General features: G+C 37.3%; 1 protein-coding gene across 3 annotated transcripts in view; it reads right to left on the bottom strand.

Annotated features, from left to right (window-relative positions):
• Positions 1-24,108, bottom strand: part of LRBA (LPS responsive beige-like anchor protein) — a 558,089-nt gene that overhangs the window by 469,327 nt on the left and 64,654 nt on the right. For all 3 annotated transcript variants that reach the window (XM_073341330.2, XM_073341331.2, XM_073341329.2), the window contains exons 3-13: positions 19,295-19,526; positions 19,046-19,146; positions 16,623-16,718; positions 13,639-13,760; positions 13,358-13,484; positions 10,612-10,731; positions 9,356-9,502; positions 7,574-7,771; positions 6,427-6,560; positions 3,282-3,390; positions 2,998-3,150 (exon numbers count right to left, since the gene is read on the bottom strand). In XM_073341330.2, coding sequence (XP_073197431.2) covers positions 2,998-3,150; positions 3,282-3,390; positions 6,427-6,560; positions 7,574-7,771; positions 9,356-9,502; positions 10,612-10,731; positions 13,358-13,484; positions 13,639-13,760; positions 16,623-16,718; positions 19,046-19,146; positions 19,295-19,526 — 1,539 coding nt within the window. The remainder of the gene's footprint in view (positions 1-2,997; positions 3,151-3,281; positions 3,391-6,426; positions 6,561-7,573; positions 7,772-9,355; positions 9,503-10,611; positions 10,732-13,357; positions 13,485-13,638; positions 13,761-16,622; positions 16,719-19,045; positions 19,147-19,294; positions 19,527-24,108) is intronic.

The raw sequence follows: 24,108 nt of genomic DNA on the forward strand, positions 1-24,108 counted from the left end.
GCATGGGGCTACAGATTAATCCTAGGGGAAGTGCGATGAAGTGAGCTGTAGCTCACGAAAGCTTATGCTCAAATAAATTTGTTAGTCTCTAAGGCGCCACAAGTACTCCTTTTCTTTTTGCGAATACAGACTAACACGGCTGCTACTCTGAAACATGATATTTGGTATAATTCTAAATGTCCAAGCTTCTGGAGTCATGTGAATATGAGAGAATCTCATTTTAAAACACCACATTTTGGCCTTTGCTTGTGAAAATTAGTCTGAATGTGTGAATCCCCCATTTTTTTTTTCCATCTCATCATTTCTGGGGGGCTTTTTTTTTAAAAAATGCTTGGGAGTGGCTATATTGATAGCTACATCTAACTGCCAGAATAAAAATTCTATGTCACTGTCCTTCTCTGGAGCACAAGGAAAGGGCAATAAAAAAGATTCCTGGTGCTACTGTTCCCTAAGGGAAAAGTTCCTTTTTTGTGAAGTATCTATGTAAAATAGTGCTATAGACATTAGTGCATGTCTAAATCATACAAGGGACAATGACATTTTTAATGTTTTATTGCAGTGACATTTTAACAATTCCCGTTTCAGATAGAGCACCCAAAACATAACATGGTCTAATTTTTTGATTTTTAGAAGAGTCTTTAAAAATGGGTAAGGGTCCAAGCAGCTCACTTTCCAAAACACAGCCTCTGACACATTGTACAGAGTCAAAACTCACCCCCTTAGTGAAGTTTATCTCTATTTACAAAAAAACAGTAACAAATTCCAGCCCAAGATTTTTTCTATAGTTTCCTATAGTAGCTGTTCCTCTATTTTCTTCGTAAGGGAAGATCAGTCCACACCAATCTCGGACACTGTTACTGTGCACTAAAAATGCCTGTATCTGCTTTAGCTTGATAGCTTAGTACGCTTTAAAGTGTACTAAGCTAAGGTGCTCAAGTGCACTTGCAGTGTGCAGTAAGTGTCCACACAGGGAGTTAGTCCATGTGCTGTAAACTCACACCCTATCTTGTATTAACTTCCTTGTAGACAAGCCCTTACTCTGTCTATATGGCCACTCCGACTCCCTTATATCCAGGATAGGGTTAATGAACACCATGTGTTCCAACAGAAGTTATCAGGAATCAATCAGCAGCTCTGCAAGTTCCAACATGATCAAAACAAGGTGAAGCAACAGCAGAAACCTGTCACCCTCTTGGAAAGTGTTTACTTGTTCTCCTGTTTATGTTTGGCTAGAAAAAACTCACATACAGGGTGAACACTGAAAATGACAATACACAAAGAGCTGTCAAATGCATAAATCAAACTAAACAGGAAGAAAAACATTCTCTCTACTAGCTTTTCAGTTATAGTTATCTTAAGTGTTATTAGAGTTCCTAGAAGTGGGATTTTCAAGTGGAAAGTATGCCCTTAATATGAAACAGTTTGTAAAGTTCATATAAACAGTTCATTATAAAGTTACGATCTTATAGATTTGTATTGCTTATTTCCCCTTCTGCAAACATAAAAGATGCTGCCAATGCTTTTATAAAGGCTTAATTTAACTGTACCCATATAACATCATTCATTTATGATGTTTCAAAACTTATTTGTATCTAATTTTGGCTCAGCTTATGGAATTCACCACAGAATGTCAACGTTTATAGCCTTCTGATGATGGAGCTTTTAAGTGAATTTCATGCTCTTGAAATAAGTCAGTTTAAAAGCCATGAAAAAAAAATTTCCCTATGTAGCTACAAAACAGGTAGGGCACTGCCTGCAGCATCTTTAAACAACCCTATATTTCCATACTTCTCCTTGAGTGCTAAATTACTTGTCTTTTGTTCTATTGAGAGTTAAAAATAATCTTTGCCAGTGTTCTGGCTTCAATTCTGGCGCACTGTTATACCTGTATGGATTGGAAATTAGTATAGGACCACAGGCAAATATTTTTATGCCTTAATATACTTTATGTACATAGTAATTCTATAGTATCACTGAGATGATATATGTTTGGTTTACAGTATACTTAAATCTGGAATCATTTGGCACCGATCCACTAAACTCCGTATTCACACCGTAGCAGAAGTGTAAGTGGAACTGAAGTTGGACTATACTATTTTAAAGGGCTGCTTTGTCGATAGAATGCAAATAGTCTCATGCTACTGATCCAGATCTTCAATTAGAACATTAACTATTCAGGCAGGGACTGTGTCAGCCTATGTACATACAGCATTTAGAACAATGGGATCCTGATTGAAACCTTTCTCTTCAGGGTGTCTGGGCTTATTCTCTAAGGGCAGGTCTTCACTACCCGCCAGATCAGCAGGTAGTGATTGATCTATCGGGGATCGATTTATCAAATCTCCTCTAAACGCGATCAATTGATTCCTGAACGCGCTCCCCGTCGACTCCAGCTCACGAGAGGCGGAAGGGGAGTCAACGGGGGAGCGGCAGCAATCAACTCGCTGCCATCCTCACAGCCAAGTAACTCAACCTAAGATATGCTGACTTCAGCTACGCTATTCATGTAGCTGAAGTTGTGAAAATTAGGTCAACCCCACCCCCCCAAGATAGAGAGACAAGCTTGGCTATTCAGGAGGGCCTTGGATCGAGAGAAGGCAGTTGGGGTGGTTCAGGCACCTCATAAGGATGACCCCAGGACACTTCCGTTAGAACTTTACCAGGCACATCCCACTGGGCAGAGGGCCCAAGGCTGACCCAGGATACACTGGAGGAATTACAGCTTTGGGCTGGCCTGGGAATGCTGAGGAATCCCACAGGAGGTGCTGGAACCTGTAGCAGAGGAAAAGGAAGTCTGGTCCTCCCTACTTTCCATGTTGCCACCTCAATGCTCACCAGGAAAAGAAGCATAAAAGAAAAAGAAGGAGGGATCCTGACTGGGCCTTTGGATGCCACTTCATTAAGAACAAACAGTATCATCATCATCATCATCACCACCACCACCTAGTGTTTTCTAACCTGAACTGATATGTGATTAACAAAACCAAAATATTTTACCTTCGCTGGTGTATGAATCCATATTGCAGGGTTAAGGAGAATGTGATCACACAGCTGTTTAAGCAACGGAATCCCATTGTGCAAATTACTCAGATATTTAGCAAAGGCAAGACATAGTTCTAGCACAACTCTGGTAACATGAACTTTGGAAGACTGTTTAAAAAAAAAAAAAGGTTTCTTCAGACTCGTTTACAGAACTGTTTTTAAACTTTGACAATACAGAAAAATATTAGCAAAAAAAATTCTGATAAGCTAACCATAGATCAGTAGTGATTTTGTTTTACCTTTTCAAGAGTATGTCCCATCACAAGGAAGCCCTTACAGGAAAGCATCTGCTCTTGCATAGCAATGGAGTTCTTCAGCAACTCCATGATGAAAGCCAGCAAAGTAGAACTGAAAAATACAGTGTATTGAAATCATTCAGTTTCTTAAAGAAATATCAGCTGTTTCAGAGAGTCATAGAAATGAGGTATTCAGTTCCCTCACAGGAATATGTTCCCAGCTAAGCTCTTTCATCTTCCAGTATATAAGTACATTTAACACAACACTTAAATGGCTAAATTAAGATTAAGATTAGAATTTGAAAACATTTAAGACTGCAAAGTTACAAAAAGAACAGAAGTCCTTGTGGCACCTTAGAGACTAACAAACTTATTTGAGCATAAGCTTTCATGGGCTACAGCCCACTTCATCAGGTGCACAGAATGGAACCGATGAAGTGGGCTGTAGCCCACGAAAGCTGATGCTGAAGTAAACTTGTTAGTATCTAAGCTGCTACAACTACTCCTGTTCTTTTTACGGATACAGACTAACATGGCTGCTTTTCCAAAGTGATCAGTCTCCTAGTTGCTACTGGATTTTCTCTACCTCAAAACTTTGAACTTTGTGATACTTTTCCAATGGCAAAACATTCCTGAAACCACTTATCACCAATTACTTCCAATTTTGAACCAGTTCTACCATACAATAGACCTATGTTCCATTTCAACTGCCATTCTGTTGCTTTCAGCCAGGCTAAATGATGTTGGCAGCACTTCCATTTAAAGCAGGACTAACTGCTTTGAACAATCCCACTTTAGTCAGTGCCACTCCTTAACTGCTATGAAGTCTCATCAATTTCTGTGGCTGGAAGATCAGAGGTTGCAAAACAGAGCTGAAGCAAAGAAAAACTCGAATATACGCAAGTTCTTTGTAGGTTTGAAGGTAACAGAGGGGTGGAGGAAGAAATAGACTAGAAGATTTTAGAACAGCAAAAGTTTCTGCATTAAATGCAGAAATATTAATGCAAGATTAAGATTGTCCAGTTAAGGACTCAAAAGTCATGAACTGAGAAGCAAACATATTTGTCTTTTCTTTTTACTGTTCCACTGTGAAGATGAGCTCCCCCCACATCCACCAAAAAAAGGGTTTTTTGGTTTGTTTTTTCCCCACCCCATCACAGAGATGCTCATTTCTCTTGTAAGACCATGATAAAAAACATTATGATGTTAGGTTGCAAACTGATATGCATTCTCCCCTTTTCACTGCTCCCACTAACTCACAACCTAGGAATCAGCACATGCATTTAAGGAGGTGAAAAAATTACACTTCATTTATCATTAATTAGTATATGAGCACATAATTAAAAATGATCCTAAGGTCTAAATGCAAGAAGGTCATATATTCAAACTTAGCTTTTGTATTTCCTGATTTTAGAGAACTTAACTGTGTACCCTTAATATTCCATTAAAAGGTTTTTGTACATAATTTTAGCATTATTCTTCTGCCTCTTTAAAAGAAAAAAATTCCATAGTTCTTTAACAAAATGCACATAAAGGTCAATTAGTGCTTTGGTGTCAGTAAAATACACACAGTTAGACTTAAGCCCCTAGCTGGCTCAGGACTGGCTATTGCCTGTTAATACTGTGGCTTACATATGTATTTTTGTACATGAACATTAATTGGTATAAACCTTTATCATTGTACACTACACTGGTAATGGAGTACTATAAATTGCACGTTTATAAGTGTATAACTTATTTCTACTGAATTTCTTTTAGACATGATTTTATAGGTCTTAACACAAGAGCCAAGCAGGAGAAAAAAAAAATCAGTTTAGCAGTTGTGAAGTTACTAAGTTTTGAAGTTGATAAAAGAGTTATTAGTTCATATTTAAAGTAGGAATTCAGGAGATTTTTAAAAATGCCTAAAGGATTTAGGAGCAGAAATCAATGGGATTAAATCCCACCCCAAATATGGATTTTTCTTCAAATACATGTCTATACCTTCATCAGTTTTCTAATGCTCATGCCCCAGAATATAATTTACAAATAGTAATAACTTTACTAAATGAAAAGCATTTTAATCGAAGCAAAGGTACTAGCCCTCAGTAAAGGCTACGTGTATGCCTACTGCTAAGGAAGGCTATTGCTTCAGTTTCTCCTACACTCACACCATAAAAATAAAGTAGCCAAAAAGGTAAAATGTGTTTTGGAATGTTTTGAGTTTGTAAAACAAGTGGTTCTAAAGGAAACTTCTTTGCAACCTTAACTACAGAGTCCCTTACCATTTTTACATTCAGCCCTTGCTCTTGACAACTCATACCAAGCTTGAGTTAGCCTGGACACATAACACATCTTTCACTCATCATGCACTACAGCTCAGGATCATCAACTTATCATAGAATCATAGAATATCAGGGTTGGAAGGGACCTCAGGAGGTCATCTAGTCCAACCCCCTGCTTAAAGCAGGACCAATCCCCAATTTTTGCCCCAGATCCCTAAATGGCCCCCTCAAGGATTGAACTCACAACCCTGGGTTTAGCAGGCCAATGCTCAAACCACTGAGCTATCCTCCATGGAGATTCAAGAAGCTCGCCCCGCCCCTTTGACAGGAGAGAGCTCGTGTAGATTTTTCATACTTCTAATGCCCCATAAATGCATTATATAACTATAACATGATGTGCATATTTGTTTTCATTTGTGCAAGTTTGCATAGAAAACATGGTGCCAATAATCTTGACCTCAACTCACAGTCCTGTTCACATGAGGCATAACAACTTCTGGCCTTGAGAACAGAAATAAAGCATCCAAATAATAGTGCTGCAATTCCATTAGTTGGAGTTAATTCTTTGCCTAATAGCTAAACACAGACAGACACGGTTTCCAGTTTAACCTTCAGTTATTTTATTAACTATTTACTAGAAGCTGTGCATTTCTATCACTTAAGGCAGATGTAATCTTCAATGTATTGTGCTTATGTAGAGAAGCCTTACATAAGAAGTCTTCCCTTTACTGCTGCTCTATCTTACTGGGGGGAAAAAAGAACCGTAAACCACGAGAATTCTTTACAACATAAGGTACCTAGCTCTGCGGCCATTTAAATTAAGCAAAAACCCATTTCACTTAAATTAAAATGGAAGATGAAATGAGGTAGCCATACGTACTTACCAAACAGTTGTGTCAACTTCGTCCAATGAATATTGCCTATGGTCTAACTGTGCAAACAGAGGGAAAAGTACCTGCACTCCTCCAATTGAATGCATAGCACTTTGGATAGAATGTGTTAGGACTGCTTTCACATCCTGCCAAAGAAGAATTAAAAGATTAAAACCTTTTCTAAAACCACTTTAAAACAGTTATCATTTGACTTAAATACTTAAGAGTATCTTTAATATAAAATCAGACTGCTACCACACAAAGAAACTATTACAAGTAATGGCTGCTACTGTTGAGGAGACAACCACTAAAAAGATGTCCCAGTCCCAGCCTGACCCAAAGCCTGAGATTCCGGTCTACTGTGCTGGTCCTCAAAGATGACTTTAGATGGGCACATAGGTTGTGGCCAGCATCTAAAGCAAAACATGGTCTCTGATAACAAAGCAGCTCCATAGCTTGCTGGCCCTTCCTGGAGTGCCCCTGTGTTCTCCTGAAGTGGAGGAGAGCAAGGTGTTAGAGGCCCTGAGATGGAAGAAGCAAGAGTTACAATAGAATGTCCTCAAGAAAAAACACTGGGGGGCTGTGGAATTTTTTTTGGGGGGGTGGGGGAGGAGAAAGGAAGAAGGCTGTTTTTAAAGTTATTTTCTAAACTTCTGCTGTGTTTCTTTAAAAAATTCTGATGTAACCTTCCTGAAGAAGAATTTAATTGGGACTCTAAGAATGGAAAAGTGAGCAAATTCACTTAGGAAAGCGAAGGATGACATGCTTATACACTGATGAGAGGTACAATGCACAGGTGTGATGTGGAAAAGGGTTGCTCTATGCAATGAGAAGAAGCAAAATTGGTTAGGAGAAGTTGGAAATCCCTCCCTCTTGGGACCAGAAGTGATAAGAAAGGGGAGCCTGATGTAAGGCAGTAGTAGTGGGGAGAAGTCAGGAGGCTTGATGACAAAGGGAGGAGAGTTACTTTAAAGAGCTGAGAACAATTCTCCACACCTCCAACTAAAAGGTTGAAGAAGGAGAGGAGTGCAGTTCTCCTAGCTTCTATTGATTAGTCTATTATCTGGGGCCCTCTCACCTGGCACTAAATTCTGATTACAGACTTCACAAGTACAAGCCATTTTTCTCCTCAGAAAGTCTACTAAAAGTGCCAAAGTACCTGAAGCATGAGAGCATGTGGTGAATGAACAAAGATAGAAGGGTTATCCTTGGGGGATGATTCTAGACAAAGCTGTGCATCAGTAGCCCTTGGATTGTATGTGAAAGCAATAGCACTGGACAATTTGCCGTCATACAGTAACAGTTTGTGATGCTCAGCAAGGAAGAGATCACTTTCTGTCTTGAATTTAAACGTTCCCTAGAATGATGGAAGAAAGAAAAAAATTAAGGTGACTAACACAGAAAATACAACAGGAAACAAAACAATTACAACAGCATTACTCCTCTATTCCAGCAATGCATCAGAACAGCCCCACTACAACACCAGGACAGGACAATTTTTTTAGAGTTAGTATTATATAGCATTGTTGTGCCCTAAAGCAGGGACATTGTGGAAGCAAAGAAAAACATAATAAAATATAGTGTCTGTTACTCAGTGTTCACTTAGAAGCTCTTTGGGTAGAGGTAAGGACAAAAAAATGTTGCATTTCTACAGCATGTAGGGGCCACAGTCCCCAACTTAGGCCCATCAGGGTTACCACAATACAAACAGCAAGTAAGTAAATAGCATAACAGAATTAAACCTCAGTGCTCTTCACTTTTAATATGTTAAATTAGGTATCAAGATACTTCTCTGATATGGAGAAAGTAAATTTGGTCGCAAGCCTCAATGAAGAAAATGATCTAGCCGCAGTTAGGTTTCAGAGTAGCAGCCGTGTTAGTCTGTATTCGCAAAAAGAAAAGGAGTACTAGTGGCACCTTAGAGACCAACCAATTTATCTGAGCATAAGCTTTAGCTCACGAAAGCTTATGCTCAAATAAATTGGTTAGTCTCTAAGGTGCCACTAGTACTCCTTTTCTTTTAGTTAATAGCTAGTGCTTTATCCACTTAGACAGCAGGTCCCTCCCCATCACCCAAAAATCCAAAGCAAGACTCCTGAGAAGTCAACGAGAGAGTAAAGACAGCAAACAGAGTTTATTATTTGCATGAGCCTTGTTTTAATACCAAATTAAATGTGCGCCAAGTCGAGAAGGGGAGAGGGGTTGTGTTTTGTTTAATACATGTACAATCTATTTCATGTCATGGAGTGGGACTGGAGTTTTATAGAACAGAAGAGATGGAAAACAAAACACCAGCAAACAATTCTCCTGCTGTGCTGCAACTCCCACTCTGACAGTGAATTTATATAAAGAATGGTTTTTAATTACATTATCAAATGCTCTCTTCTCAGGCAGATGGGCTTGTAGCATTGTTATAAATCAGTTACGCAAGGCAGATTATGCATCATGGCAAAAATAGAAAACATTAAAAAAATAGAAAAATGGAAAAAGTCACAGGGTCACATTACTGAGCAAAATATTTTTTGTAATAAAATTATGAAAAGCTGTTTAAAATCATTTAGAAACCCAAGTGACTATAGAAAGTTATATTTATAAAAGTTCATGCTCAGTAGCAGCTGGATGGGGTTATAAAGGCCACCCCCAAAAAACCTCAACTGTCATACTTTTCTCAAGCAAATCATGTTCATGACAAACATATAGCATTATCTATATGTTCACTTCTTTCCTCATTACACTTCTTTCCTCATTACACTTTTATAAAATTGAATAGATTAATTTAAATTTTGTGATATTAGATAGTTTATTTCTATAAGCCTATGTAAATAAAAAATAGGCTGGTAAGAACATTGTATACATCATCGTCATTGACATCCTAAAATACTATAGAAATTGACTTATTAGAATTAATCTTTTGGGTACTATTCACTCAACTCCAAAATACCTTGTATCCCAGGCCAAGCTGATAAATGGCAAAAATCTGAGCAGCATTGAGAGCGTCACTGAAAAGGTAAACAGCTGTCATCTGCCCACAAAACACTCGATTAGCATCTGCTGTTTCTGAAGAACCCAGGAAACATTTATCAAACGTCTGAAAAGGACAACACAGGATATAGTTGTACACAATAAAAGACAAGAAAGGATTCAATGTGAAGCACACAAGTATTAATCATGTGGACTATGTATTTGTTATTCTTAAGAAAAGCAATAATTTATTTTACACCCAAAGTAGCCTTTCAATATTATAACTGATCAAGGTGAAAAAAATATTTTTGGACAGGCAAAAAGCAAAATCTCCCTCTCCCAACTCAAATCAATCTTCATAGTCAAGGCAAGTAAATTGGGTGTCCACACTGGTAAAACTTTCATGCTAATTTTGAAAGATTGCATTAATAAATAAAATGAATGTTTTCAAAACCTGCAGTTTAAAAAAAAGGGTGGGGGTTTAAGCAAAATAACAATTATTTTTCATTTTATTTAGCTGTCAGCAATGTCTAAAATTTGTAAAATACATAATATACAATATTAATTAAAAATAAACTAAATGTTCTCTGCAATTTTTACTCTACTCAAATACTAATAGGACATATCTGCAAATATATACAGGGCGAGAGAGTTAAGAAGCTACGTTCTAGAACTGTCAAACATACATCATCAGAAAATCAGATCTTTCTGGAGTATAAGGGTAACATTAATTGTATTGATATCTCAATACCATGTTGGAGATCAGTATTATTCGACTCTCTTCCACACATTAGGAGAGTAGAAAGTGAAACTGCAGCAGAGTAAAATAAGTTTTTAAAGAGAGATGATAGTGTTCACCTATAGGGCCCAATCCTGCACACAGTTAAGCATACACATAACTTTACTCCAGAGACTAGTCAATGGACTGTTCATTTAAGTAATATAATGAATGTGCTTAGGTGTTTGCAGAACTGGGTCCATAACTTTTACTGGCCATCTAACACACTGACTACATTTGCATTCTCTTAGTTGATCTATTGGTAAAATGCCATGTAGGCCACCAGGTACAGAAGTTTACTGGGTTTTTTAATTATTTATTCAAAGTTCTATTGGAAAACCTACTTTTTCCCTCTCAAGCCAGGTTATCAAAACCTAAAAATATAATCAAGTGCAAAAAACAATTTCAGCCATTCCAAGTATGAAATTAAGTAACAAAATTAAATAAAAGCTACTTACATCACTGGTATTGACAAACCACGTTATCTCTCCATATGATGCTAATTCCCCATTCACATAGCACCGAAGTTCACTGTTCTTCCAGCGGTTATAGATATGCACTATAGTAACCATATACCACTGAATAAGAAGAGAATAATTATTGATACTTTAAGCCTGTGTAAGTATGTTTTAAAAGTTACTCAAAGTAGCTGTATCCCAGAAGATCAAAACTATTGATATGAGTTACGAAAAGGCAGAAAACTTTTTGTAGATGATTTAGGGATTTTTTTAAATTAATGTGGAAGAAATGCAAAGTTCACTGCTGGCCTAGCCTAATTCACTGTACCCAAAGAGTGTGCCCAGTCACCCTGTGTACTGACAAATAGGTGTATAATCTTAAAAGAGATATACGGTCACAGTACACAACTTTTCCCTGACAATACGAAGGGCACTATTTATGCCAAAATAACTGACAAAAGAAATACTGTATCTTCCTTTGTTAATGTATTTACATTTTCTTGGGCTTAGGGCAATGAATTTCTTGCAATCATTCCGAAAGAGCAGCAAGGATGACACCAAAGCTTAATGATTCTCCGAGGACTGTGTCAAATGGTAAACCAGAATCCATGTACAGCAAGGGATTACTGATAAGAATTACCAAAATGTGTTTGGAGACCTGCTTTCCTGGAGATGTTTACATTTTTTTCCCCTTCAGAAACACCAGACAAATGCTCCATTTGAGAAAGCAAACATATTTTCAAGTCTACTAAATATGCAAGGAAGCCTTGAACAATGCCATTTAAATCAAGTCATGCCATGTTGCTAAATATGATTATTCAGTAATGTGGAATAACTCATCTTAGTTGAGAACACCACACTTTCTGGTTACACTGGATAATTACAAAGTATGATTCATTTAGTGTATTCTCTTACACATGAGTTTGTGTTCTTGAAACTGCTTGAGAAAAATGTTAAGCCTCTGACTAGATCAGGACAACAAGGTGTGTGTTTCATAACCATGTTAGCCAACACACGTTAATACATATATTTTTAAACAAACAACACTATCTGTCTATAGCCAGTGCTAAGTGGTGTTTAAAAACATACTAGTTGGTTGTGATCACACTAGGTAGAATAGTTATAAACAGCAAAGAGTCCTGTGGCACCTTATAGACTAACAGATGTATTGGAGCATAAGCTTTCATGGGTGAATACCCACTTCATCAGATGCATCTGACAAAGTGGGTATTCACCCCCACTAAAGCTTATGCTCCAATACAACTGTTAGTCTATAAGGTGCCACAGGACTCTTTGCCGCTTTTACAGATCCAGACTAACTAGGCTACCCCTCTGATACTAGTTATAAACAATTATTCTTGGGGTCATCCCAGGTAATGAGTGAGGAAGAATAACCTGTGCTTTTTGTCAAAGTTGGTGTACTGACTGCTTTGAGTCCTGTCTGTCCTCATCTACACACTCTTCCCTCCTGGGAAGTCTCCAGTAGATTCTTCAACACTCCATCAGCCCAGGAATTATCAGGGAAGAGGTAACATGTATAATAATAATTATACCTAGCTATACCTAGCTCTAATATAGCACTTCTTCTGTCAATAGCTTTCAAAGCACTTTACAAAAGAGGTAAGCATCATCATCTCCATTTCACAGATGAAGAAACTGAGACAGAGGGGAAGTGACTTGCCCAAGATCACCCAGCCAGCAAATGGCATAGTCAAAAACAGAACCCAGGTCTCCTATGCCCCAGTTCCCTGCTCTATCCACTAGTCCACACCCAAACTGAGAATTGAGAGAAACTTTGGCTCATAGCACAGGACAGTGAGAGTAAATCACTCACTTAGGATAAAGACTTTACACAGAATTTATCAGGGAAAAGGAAACAGGAAAATTGTAAGTGGGAGAAAGCTGGAATAGAAGCAAAAAGAGAGAATATAGACAAGAATAGATCTTAGAACTTTCAGGTTGTCTATATGTGCTGAGAGTTCTTAGGGATAGGTCATACAGAAACATAAATTTCCCATAATAAATACATTTTAGTACACCTATAAGTTATTATTTTGCTAATTTTTAAAGGGTTAAAAACAGTAACATTGTGGTGTATATTACTTAGTTTAATCATATCAGGAGCCAGCCCTAAGAAATTTGAAGTCTTCTATTTATTCACAAACCAGGATGTGAATTCCATAAGAGGAACAGTGAAAGTTCTCCTACACTTTTCAAGCAATTTCCCAGATCCTGATATCTATTCAATCTTTACCATTTCTGCTGCACAAATACCAACTGACGTGGACACTTGTCCAGCAAGAAACAAAGACCATCAACTCATTTCACATAATTAAACCAACAGTCAGTAGATCTAACTTTCAGTCCACTATTCACCTAGGTCACATGTGTGACTTACTCTTTATTAAATTGTATTTTTTTCTTTTACACTTGGGAATGTATTAAATCACAATCTTAAAAAATGGCAGGTTACTATGTACATTTGTTTAAGTTTTACTTATGAAAATAAAAGTTGGTATTATTTACTTCTCTAAATAATGCCAACTGATACTATTGGTAATATTTTTGCAGACAATATTTTTCTGGGTCACTATGAAGTTAGTGATTAGCAAACAAAACAGAACGCTCCCCTGAGCTTACTAGGACACTGATCTAAATAAAAAATTAGTACAACTAATGGCTAATTACACACATGTACTGTGGTAATTTAAGGCACTTATTTGAATTATTTACTTGCTTAACCCACCTTCTGTGGCTTGAAATCAAATTTCACACAGTGCTGGAATCCTTTTCCTTTTGACTTTATTGATGTCACAATCAAACAGCCTCCAACAAAGTGAGCAGAATAACCAAGTCCTTTGTTTGTTCGAAAACTATAAAAAAGTTTTTTTAAAGAAATGAAACTAAATTTGCATGTAAACAAAAAAGTTATTAGGTTATTGTTTTTTTCAGTGTAAGCAGAGACCATTGAAAAATGAATATAAATGGGAAAAAAACATTAGAAATGTAGGTTTTCGTTATACATACCAATATAAGTAAGGCTTATCCTTATCCACATTGATATTATTTACAGGATCCATTCTTAACCAAGTGTGAAAAGTAAATCCATTCTGGTAGGGCCACTTGGCTATAGGAGGTAAGGCAATAGCCTAAAGGAAGTAACATAGATATATTTAATACAGAAAGATTTAACAAAATAATTTATGAATTAAGACAGGACATGGTGCAAGTTACAGACTTCTTATGTCTTACTGCAATAATAAAATGGTCCAAGGTTTGTTTGTTTTTTGTTTTGTTTTGTTTTTTAAAGAATCTTTAGATTATAAAGATTTCATGACAAAAATATTTATATCTCAATAAAAATAACTCATAATGAAACGAAACTTTTTTGGAGAAATATTTGGTCCAAAATTGCCTTAAGCTCATCTTGTTCTGTTTTGAACTAACAGCAAAGTGAAATTTACAGATTAGTGATCTCTACAATGCTGGCACACCAGACTGCATCCCAAAGAGGAGGAAAGTAACTGATTGTGGAAAGAAGTTAGGCATAAAAATGGAAGTCTCTAGATTTTGCCTGAAACAGTCTTATCTGCAGAAAATTCATGCCTAACTTGGCCCTCCAGAAAAATATAGACATGAGAATGTGAGACTTATAACCCTGCTTTCAAAAGACGACATTATGCAATCCTTCCAGACAAAATTTTCAAATAAAAACACAGTACCTACATTAACTAGAAAGTCTGTAAGTTGCTAACTATATGCGCAACAATTTTTATAGTATTTGCTTCTTTGTTTTGAACAGTTTTTGACCATTACCATTCACCTTTCACCATTTTGTTTCACAGGCTTGCAATGTAAATTTTAACTCAGATTTCCATAACCCTCTGATCAAAGATGCTGTCCAGATGATCAATACCGATGAACAAAAACATCAAAGAACATAAATGTTGCCAGACTCCTCATTATGCTCCCCAACTCTGTGTAACTATCCCGGCCCAAACACAATGCTATCAACCCTTCTGTAAAGCTGTAATTCACTAATAAGTCTATATGTCTGAGACTGACAACTTTTTTGGGCTGATATCATTACAATTGGTTTAATCACAGAGCTTTTTAGGATAGCTTGGGCTAATTATCTAAAATATTAAGATTCCTAAAATAAGTTTCTCATTGTCTCGAGGCACTTAGATACGATATACAGTATAAGAATTTAATAAAACAATGTACAGGTAGCCAAAATAATGTTAATACTCCCATTATAGTTATCATATGGTGAAGGTTTCAGAAATATTTCTATTTTTATCTTTATTTTTCAGTTCCTTAAATTTTCGTTTACATTAATTTATTTTGGGCTTAAGTATGTTATGTTTAATTTCAAGAAAGAAGGTGGTTAGTGTGTGATCTTGAGTGGGGAGAATATATATGGAAAGAGAGTGTAAGATGATCCAATAACTATCTGTTGAGTTATGTGTGAGGTTGTGAAAAAATATGTGTTACTCTTTTAACAACTAAAAGATTTGTTTTTTGATTAATTTGATCCTTAGTGAGGACAACTGCATGACATTTTTGGTTTAAAAATAAAAAATGTTTCAAGTGTACAAATTCTTTACCATCAATGAATGCCGCAGAATTTATACTGAATTCAAGTATTTACTGTGCCATAGTTAGGACCCTACCAAATTCACAGTCCATTTTGGTCAATTTCACAGTCAGAGGATTTTAAAAATCGTAAATTTCATGATTTCAGCGATTTAAATCTGAAATTTCACAGTGTTATAATTGTAGGGACCTGACCAAAAAGGAGTTGGGGGGGGGGGTTGCAGTACTGCTATGCTTACTTATGCGCTGCTGCTGGCAGCGGCGCTGCCTCCAGAGCTGGGCAGCGGGAGAGCGGCAGCTGCTGGCCAGATCCCAGCTCTGAAGGCAGAGCTGCCACCAGCAGCAGCTCAGAAGTAAGGATGGCATGGTATGGTATTGTCACCCTTACTTCTGTGCTGCTGCCTGCAGAGCTGGGCCCTCAGTCAGCAGCCACCACTCTCTGGCCACCCACCTCTGAAGGCAGCGCAGCGGTAAGGGTGGCAATACTGCAACCCTCCTAAGATAACCTTGCGGCCCCCCTGCAACTCCCTTTTGGGTCAGAACCCCCAATTTGAGACACTCTGGTCTCCCCCACAAGAAATCTGAATAGTATAGGGTAAAAACACCAGATTTCAAAAGACCAGATTTCATGGTCCATGATGCATTTTTCACAGCCATGAATTTGGTAGGGCCCTAGCCATAGTGTTAGCTTTATCCTGGTGTTTCTTATATTTTCCTTGCAGCAATATTTTGGTAGTATTTCTTATGTGTAATAGAAATTGCAATAAAACAGTGCAGTGAATGCTGATTTTTTTCCATATGGCCAGCATATAAATGAGTCAGCTCATAAAGATAGCATGTGCTGTTATATTCACATGTATGATGTCTGATCATTTGAAGGGGGGGAAGTCTCTGGGGAGGTTCTGTGTCTCCTGCCATAAAAATGAACAGACAACAGAATTGAGCCAACTTTCAATTTGGTGCATTCTGAGGCTCTCTCAGGAGTGCCTCCCAAACATGTATAATATTTGGGGATTCACTTGTGTGTTGCACACTAGGACAGACATCACTGCTAAGGAATATTGAGAGAAGAAATAAAGATTCTGCTTGCAACAAATAAGAGTGAGTTAATTGAACCAATCTCACAAAATGGGCTATGGGCTATTAAGATATCGGCTATTACTTGTATCCAATCTTTCTTTAGCTTAGATCGTTTGTCCTTCCATAAATGTAGTGCATATTTAATAGTAACATATTTCAGTTAATCTTAATGTAGTTACCACCCTGGAAAAATAGTTCTCTCTAGGAACAATGTCAGACTGGTGAATATCACTGTATACATGGAACAAAACAGCCAAATGAGAATAGACGACAAAAAAGAGCCAGTAGTAAGAGTAGGATAACAAAGGTATAGAAAACATATAACTACTTACTGCAGCACTTTTTCCTGGAAAGTTGAAGAAGGCATCAGGACCATATTTATGAGGCATGTGTTTTAATACAGACAATAATTTTCCAGCATGTGGTGGCTATTAAAAGAAATTATCACAAATATCAAACATTTGTATATTATTCTGATACATATTATAAAAAAGGACGCATTTTGACACATTTCTCATCTTTCCACAGACAAACACTAGGCTACCACATTACTCAGGAGAGTAATAGTCAAGGAACAGTATCAACTCAAAATTCATCTTAGATACCAACAGCCTAGTTCTAACTTTTCCTTTTCCAGCTAACTTTTCCTATTGAATTCAAGTGGCAATAATCTCCAAATAAAACCTGAGAGTTTACATCAATTTAATATATCAAGTGTTATAGTTATGGTTGCAGGCCAACAGTTGTAAGACTGTTTTTTCACTTGCCTATAACTTTCCAGAGGCCTGAAACTTTTAATGATTGGTCTTTCCCTGAGGTGGGAAGTAAAGAAATTCCTTTAAACTCCCTCAGAGTTATAGAGGAGGGGGCGGGGGGAGAAAAAATCATGTTTTTCTTGCTTTCAGAAGAAACTTCAAACTGTTTGAGCCTAGGAAACAAAAAATAATAAACTTCAAACTTCATATGAAACCACTCACTGAAAACTAATCACTGTGCCATCTTAAAAAGGTATTTCAAAAATAAAAGCTCAAAGCAAATCAAAATGGTTCACACATGTTAACAGAAAATAATGGGGGGGGAGTACAGATCACAGTTTAAATTGACTGTCTGCAGCACTGTGGAACTGCACAAAAAGTTGGATAACTAGTGCTGCAGATAGTTGAGTTTAAGATTTAGAGAGCTGTGCAATTTCCTAGCAATGCAACTATGTTTTTCTCCTCCTTCTCGCCTCTGTATTTGTTCTTTAAGAAGAAAATTAAATGCAAACAAGAGAGTCAGAAAATAAAAACATTAACATTACAAAGAGTACCTTAACTCACCCACACTGAACATATGCAATATTTTTAACTACATTAGCCTTAAATTTATACCTTGATACACAGTATTTTCTATGTGATCAATTTGCAGTTTTGTTTAAAAATTGAAATTTTAACTGAATATTAGCATAGGTTTTTATATTTAATAGGCATTTGTTTTTAATCAGTAAGAAACCAGATCTGTGAAGCCTTTTCTCTACATTGAGCAGGTTATGTTAGGGGCCACCAAAGCAGGATTACAAATATGTTTTCAATGTGCTTAGAACAATTCTTAAAGCAATTGCTTCTGCTGTCAAAGTAGCAGTTCTGATGTTTAGATTCCACCTGGAGGAGGAAGTATATCTGGTAGCATCAGTATCATATGAGGAGAAAAAAAGCTAACTTTCAGGAGGGAGGTTGTCAGGGGTGTTCTGTTCTCCTATTCCACTCCAGGTGGAAACAGTAAAAAATTTATGCTAGGACTTTTCACTTGGATTTCACTTTGAAATCAAGCAGCAAGTGGTATTACAAGACTGCCTTAAATTCAGATCTTTCTACAAATTCCTACTTCGCTAACCAAATCAGTTTCTGCAATATTTACCCAAAGGAAAAAACAAAGTGAGAAAAGACACTCTTTGGGTTGTGTATGTGGGAGGTAGTTTTTAATTTACCTTTTTTAAATGTCTACATTTTTTTTTTAAATCCTCTGCTTTTTTTTCCCCCCCTTGGTTTCATAGAATCATAGAATATCAGGGTTGGAAGGGACCTCAGGACATCATCTAGTCCAACCTCCTGCTCAAAAGCAGGACCAATCCCCAATTAAATCATTCCAGCCAGGGCTTTGTCAAGCCTGACCTTAAAAACTTCTAAGGAAGGAGATTCTACCGCCTCCCTAGGTAATGCATTCCAGTGTTTCACCACCCTCCTAGTGAAAAAGTTTTTCCTAATATCCAACCTAAACCTCCCCCACTGCAACTTGAGACCATTACTCCTTGTCCTGTCCTCTTCTACCACTGAGAATAGTCTAGAACCATCCTCTCTGGAACCACCTCTCAGGTAGTTGAAAGCAGCTATCAAATCCCCCCTCATTCTTCTCTTCTGCAGACTAAATGTAACTGGAGTTATAAAAAGAAAAACAGGTACCTACTATCATCAAATTATTTCCGGGTATATAAAGAAGACAAGTGCGACCTGTTTGTCAGGGGGAAACCGGAGGCACTAAGTATCAGTATTTCTAGAGCGACCAAACGTAAATCTAATAGGTAACTTACTCACACTTCTACACCATCTATTTTATTACTAATATGCAAGAAGACATCTATTGATAATACTACTGCGGAGATCCCTACATCTTTGATAGCTTTCACATATGGTTATTAAAAATGTTTCTAAAATAGCCCTTTTTGTTTGGAAAGATTAGGAGACAGTATAACCAACATTAAGACAACAAAGTTGTTTACCCATTTTCCTTTTTCTCCTTGGAGTTTGCTGAAGAACAATTTTAGCTCCCGGACCGTCAAATTATAGCTAGCCAGCACTCCCAACATATCAACTAAGAGATCTGAAGGAAAAAATATTAAAATGATATACATGCAGCTCTGTACATAATGCTTATTCTTTTATTTTGTCAATAAAAGTGCTGTGTTAAGGTTTTATATAAAGACAGTCATATTTAGCTCAAATAAATGTATTGCCATCTAAAGTCATACCTGCAATCATATTGTCAGTTTTATCAATTCTCTGTAGCACTTGTTCAACAAGCCCTACTTCTGTGCAGACTTGTAGATTCCGTATACTCTTCTTCAGGATTGCTGTAAACATGCTCCACACCTCAGCCTGGCAAGTGATGTCACATTTATCCAACAAGTCTACCATGCAGATAATACTCTCTCCTTCTTGGATAATAAAGTTCATTTCCAGATCAAAATGGCCCCCTACAAGCTTTAAGGAAAAAAAGGCAAAGCATTAGTAACAATCATTTCCAAATATCATTCTACATTTAGGTCTTGCTGTGCACGTTCCCAAGGATGTGTGCTGAAACAATTACAGAGGTTGTGGGGCTGGATTTAGATTAGATTAGGGAAGAGGAATTAGATGGTGGCAAACCGTGAATCCAATTGCTACTTCTGTTATGGATTCACTGTGTAACTTTGATGAAGACACTTGACATTTCTGTGTTTCAGTTTGCCCATCTGTAAAAGCACTTCCCAAATAGATAAGAGAACAGCTGCTGTGAAGAGCTGACCTACCTCACCGAAGTGTTCCTCTTTACAAACGTTTAGCTGCACTTCGGGTATATTAGATGAAAAGTGGATTGAAGCATCAACTGCAATTTTACTTCGTAAGTAAAGGTATGAGGTTGGGGAGGTTATTTGTTCAAATTATAGCACAAAACAGTTGTATCTGAGTGAATGTTAATGATCATTTAAAAAGTGAAGGAACAGTAGCACTGGTTGGAGCCCAACATTAACGATTATGTCTCCTCCTACAGATCTGCTAATGCACTTAAATCCAGAAAAGCAACACTTCAGAACTTTCTGTCATGGACTTTGCTTGAACAGAAACTGGTGAGTATACCACATTAGGTGGTTTCTGATGTGCACAAGGCAACAGCTACAAAGAAATCAAACCTCATCTTCACTTGTGACCTGAACTAGAACTTAATTCTCTTGAGATTAACATACTAACCTACCAGTCTCACCAGGCCCTCATATTTCAAGACTTTTCTGCAAGTTAGATGAATATGAATACAGTACTGTGACATCTTAGATGTAAATTCAAGTTTGTGTTACATTTCCTTCCATTTACAGAAAGATTTTCTAAAAACGAAAAAAAAAATTTTTGGTGAATTCTGTTTCTTTAGATCTTTCAGGTATTTAGGTGGATGTCACAAGGCACTTTTCCCCTTCCTTCCTCCTCCCCTCATCTACCTTCCTAAGAAAATAATGTCTCGATTTCAATTTGGGTCACATATGAGAAAGTCAAATATCTTGATATGTTTGGGGAAGGGGAGTGAGTAAATCTGAAGAGTTACATGTGGATATTTTCAAAACTAACTAAACAAGTGAATTATATTATTTGGACAGGTTTGATCAGTCACTTAGAATGACAGCTTAACAGTATCCAATTAGAAATTCAGTTGATTTCCTTCCTAAAGTTATACTGTGACAGAAGTCACCCCCTAAAATACTTATTCTCTCTTGCCATCCCATAAGCCCCTACAGCTCCATTCACTAGATCAAGTATGTCCAACAGAACAGAATTGTTGCCCTTAAATATTGTAAGTCAAACACTCAAATCACTGTAGAATATCCAAAAGGTCCTAAATTTTGTTTCCAGGTTGGAAGCTGCACCTTTCAACATTCTGAACATAAAGCAGTGATGTCAAATACCATAAGAAATTGAGAAAGTTAGCAGAGGTGATTGAGGTTGTACTAAGAAATGGAGAGTTTCTGAATGACCATTTAAAAAAATGTATATTTCCCTTCCATTTTCACTTTTTCTGAATTGCAATAATTTAAGTAATTAAAGGAACATCGAAGAGTATTATCTAGTAAAGTCACAGGATTGGGAGTCAAGAGATATGAATTCTATTCCCAGCTTTGCCACCAACTTTCTCTCATCTTTATCAAGTAACTCAGTTTCTATCCCTCAGTTTCCCCCTTCTGCAAAATGAGGTTCATGTCTATCTTAATCCATTAGTGGTTGCCAAGTGCTTTGAGATCCTTGGGTGGAATGGGCTAAAGTAGTAACATCACAAAATGCATTTTTAAAAAAACTCAGAGAAAAAAAAGCCTGAAGACAACTGGATCAAAAACAAGAAAGCAACTCTCAAATTACTATTTATTTTACATTGAATGCAAGCATATCACCCACCCTAATAGACTGATTGAGGCCTTCCTCAAAAGGACAGTCTTGCAAATGAAACTTGACTAAGAAAGTAAAAGTAATTCGTGGTGCAAATACAATGGCTATACGTTTGCTGTCAGCTAAGAGTCACACCATACTTTTTAATTTAATTAGGTATATAGTTTAACTAACCAATCAAGAGCTATCACATCAGAACTGTACAGGTCAACATTTAGTTGTAAATAAGATGACCCCACCTTCACCCTATCATTTTTACCATCAACCCTTCATTTCTGGCTACACACATCATTAACAGTAATCACCCATCCAGGAAGCTATCAAATTAATTTTCCAATCTAACCAGCGAAAACAAATATTTCAGCAGGTGTTACATTAAAAGTATATATCTAGTGCAGTCACTATGTTTTAAACATTTCTGTTTTAAGTAATACCTTTTGACAAAAAAATTGACAGAAAAAGCAGTATACACAAAGTGGACTATATTTGATGTACTCTATGCATGCATACTCATTAGATACACATAAGCACACACACTCTACAGTATGTCATATTAACCCTTTCTAATAGTGATTTGGAACTGATCAACCTTCAAAACACAAATTTGTTTCCGACGACAGGGATCATAATCCAGGCCCATGTACTGGCTAGTTATTATCTGAGCTGCAGTAATGGCTGTGCACAGCAAAATGTAATCTTCCCAAATGTCACAGTAAGTTATGAATATCTGAGCAGCTTAATGCACCTTACTAGCCATGAAGTGTGAGAATGTAATCTTATTACTTTTTTATGGTTGTATTTTTTTGAATAATGTAGCCTTTGAACTGATGTATAGTCTTTCCCTGCACTTTAGCATGATTTGGTCTCCTGTGTCATACAGTACATTTTTCAAAACTCTCCAATTCAACGTATTTTAAGTCTTAGGCTGAACTTCATAAACATTCTTTATAGCAACCCACAGGGTGGCATAACATTTTCTTTCTATAGGGTGTAGTATAATGTATAAGCATACAGCAATGATTTTAAAGCATAGTGTTCTAAGTATTCTAATACATCTTCACAAATTTTACATTATGTCTTTAACATCTGCCAGTTATATTTACTTTCAGAAAAAAAGTCATAACATCAATAGCTGGAGCTCTTCAGTAAGCACACGGAATTTCTGCATTTGGTACTCTGAGACTAGGTAGAACGTATACACTCTTCAATTCCAAGCCAACACAAACAGTCAAGCCCTAAGTATGTTTCTCTCTTTCCTAACCTTTCTAGAACTCAGCAGATTAGGAGTGAACTGTGCATATTAAGGTTTCCCTGCATTAGCAAAGCCTAGAAATGCAGAGACAATAAAACAAATTTAAAGATGGGAATGAAATGACTGCTAGGAATTTTCCATCTGACTTAAGATGGAAGGAGGATTCACAAGATATAGGAAGAGCTGCTGGGGCTTGTTTATTTGGTGCAGCTACTGCCCTTAGATATAGTCATTTTCAGACTTAACACATTCAGAGCTACCTCCTAATTATATACAGTAGCTACCAAACTCTGCCCTACTAGAAGATCAAGATTTAAGGACCTGGAATCATAATTACAGGGCAGCTGTATATGCCACTAATGAAAACATTTAAGAAACTTCAGGTAAATGGGGAGCTACTTTCCATGCACGGTGTAGCAAAAGTAACTAAATTAAGTCTGAGACCATGTCAGGGTTCCCTCCCCACTCTGAACTCTAGGGTACAGATGTGAGGACCCACATGAAAGACCCGCCCCCAGCTTGTTTCTACCATCTTAGGTTAAAAACTTCCCCAAGGCACAAATCCTTCCTTGTCCTTGGATGGGTACTGCTGCCACCACCAAGTGAGTTAGACAAAGATTCGGGAAAGGGACCACTTGGGACCACTGGACCGCACAAGCAGCCAAAGAAAAAGCTGCTAGGGATGCAGAAGAGGCTGCCCACAAGAGAGCCGTGGAGGCAAAAACACCCAGAGAAGAGGCTGCCCATGAGAGAGCTATGGAGGCCCAGCAGCATGCTCAGGAGGAGAAGGAAAGAGAGAGGAAGCATGTCCGTCCTGGCTGTTATGGAGTTGAAGAGACAAAACCCTTCAGCTGCTGACTCCATTTCCCCAAAAATCCACAAATGGGAGCAACTTTGTCCACAGTATGATGAATCCAGTGATATTGCTGAATATTTTCTCACCTTTGAGAGACTGTGCACCCTTCATGCAATTCCTGATGATGACATGACGACCACATTGGTAGCAAAATTGACTGGAAGAGCTCTGGACATATTCAACAAGATGCCTATTGAGGATGCTTCTAACTATGGTAAATTTAAGGATTTGGTTTTGAAACAATTTCAAATTACACCTGAAACTTACATAGTAAAATTTAGAGCCCTTAAGAGAGGGGCTGGACTAAGTAATGTGGCTTATGTAAACCAGTTATGTAAACTTATGTTAGATAAATGGGTCAAAGGCAGGGATGTAACTAGCTTTAAAGGAATGTGTGATTTGGTTTTCCAGGAGCAGTTCCTGACTATGACCAATGATGATGTAAAACATTGTTTATGGGATAAGAAAATGGACTCAGCAGAAAGTCTTGCTTCTTATGCTGATCAATATGACCAGGCGGAGCAAATCAGAACAAAACGGGCGGAGGT

This window comes from Lepidochelys kempii, chromosome 4 (genome assembly GCF_965140285.1).
Source record: "Lepidochelys kempii isolate rLepKem1 chromosome 4, rLepKem1.hap1, whole genome shotgun sequence".
Lineage (NCBI taxonomy): Eukaryota > Metazoa > Chordata > Testudines > Cheloniidae > Lepidochelys > Lepidochelys kempii.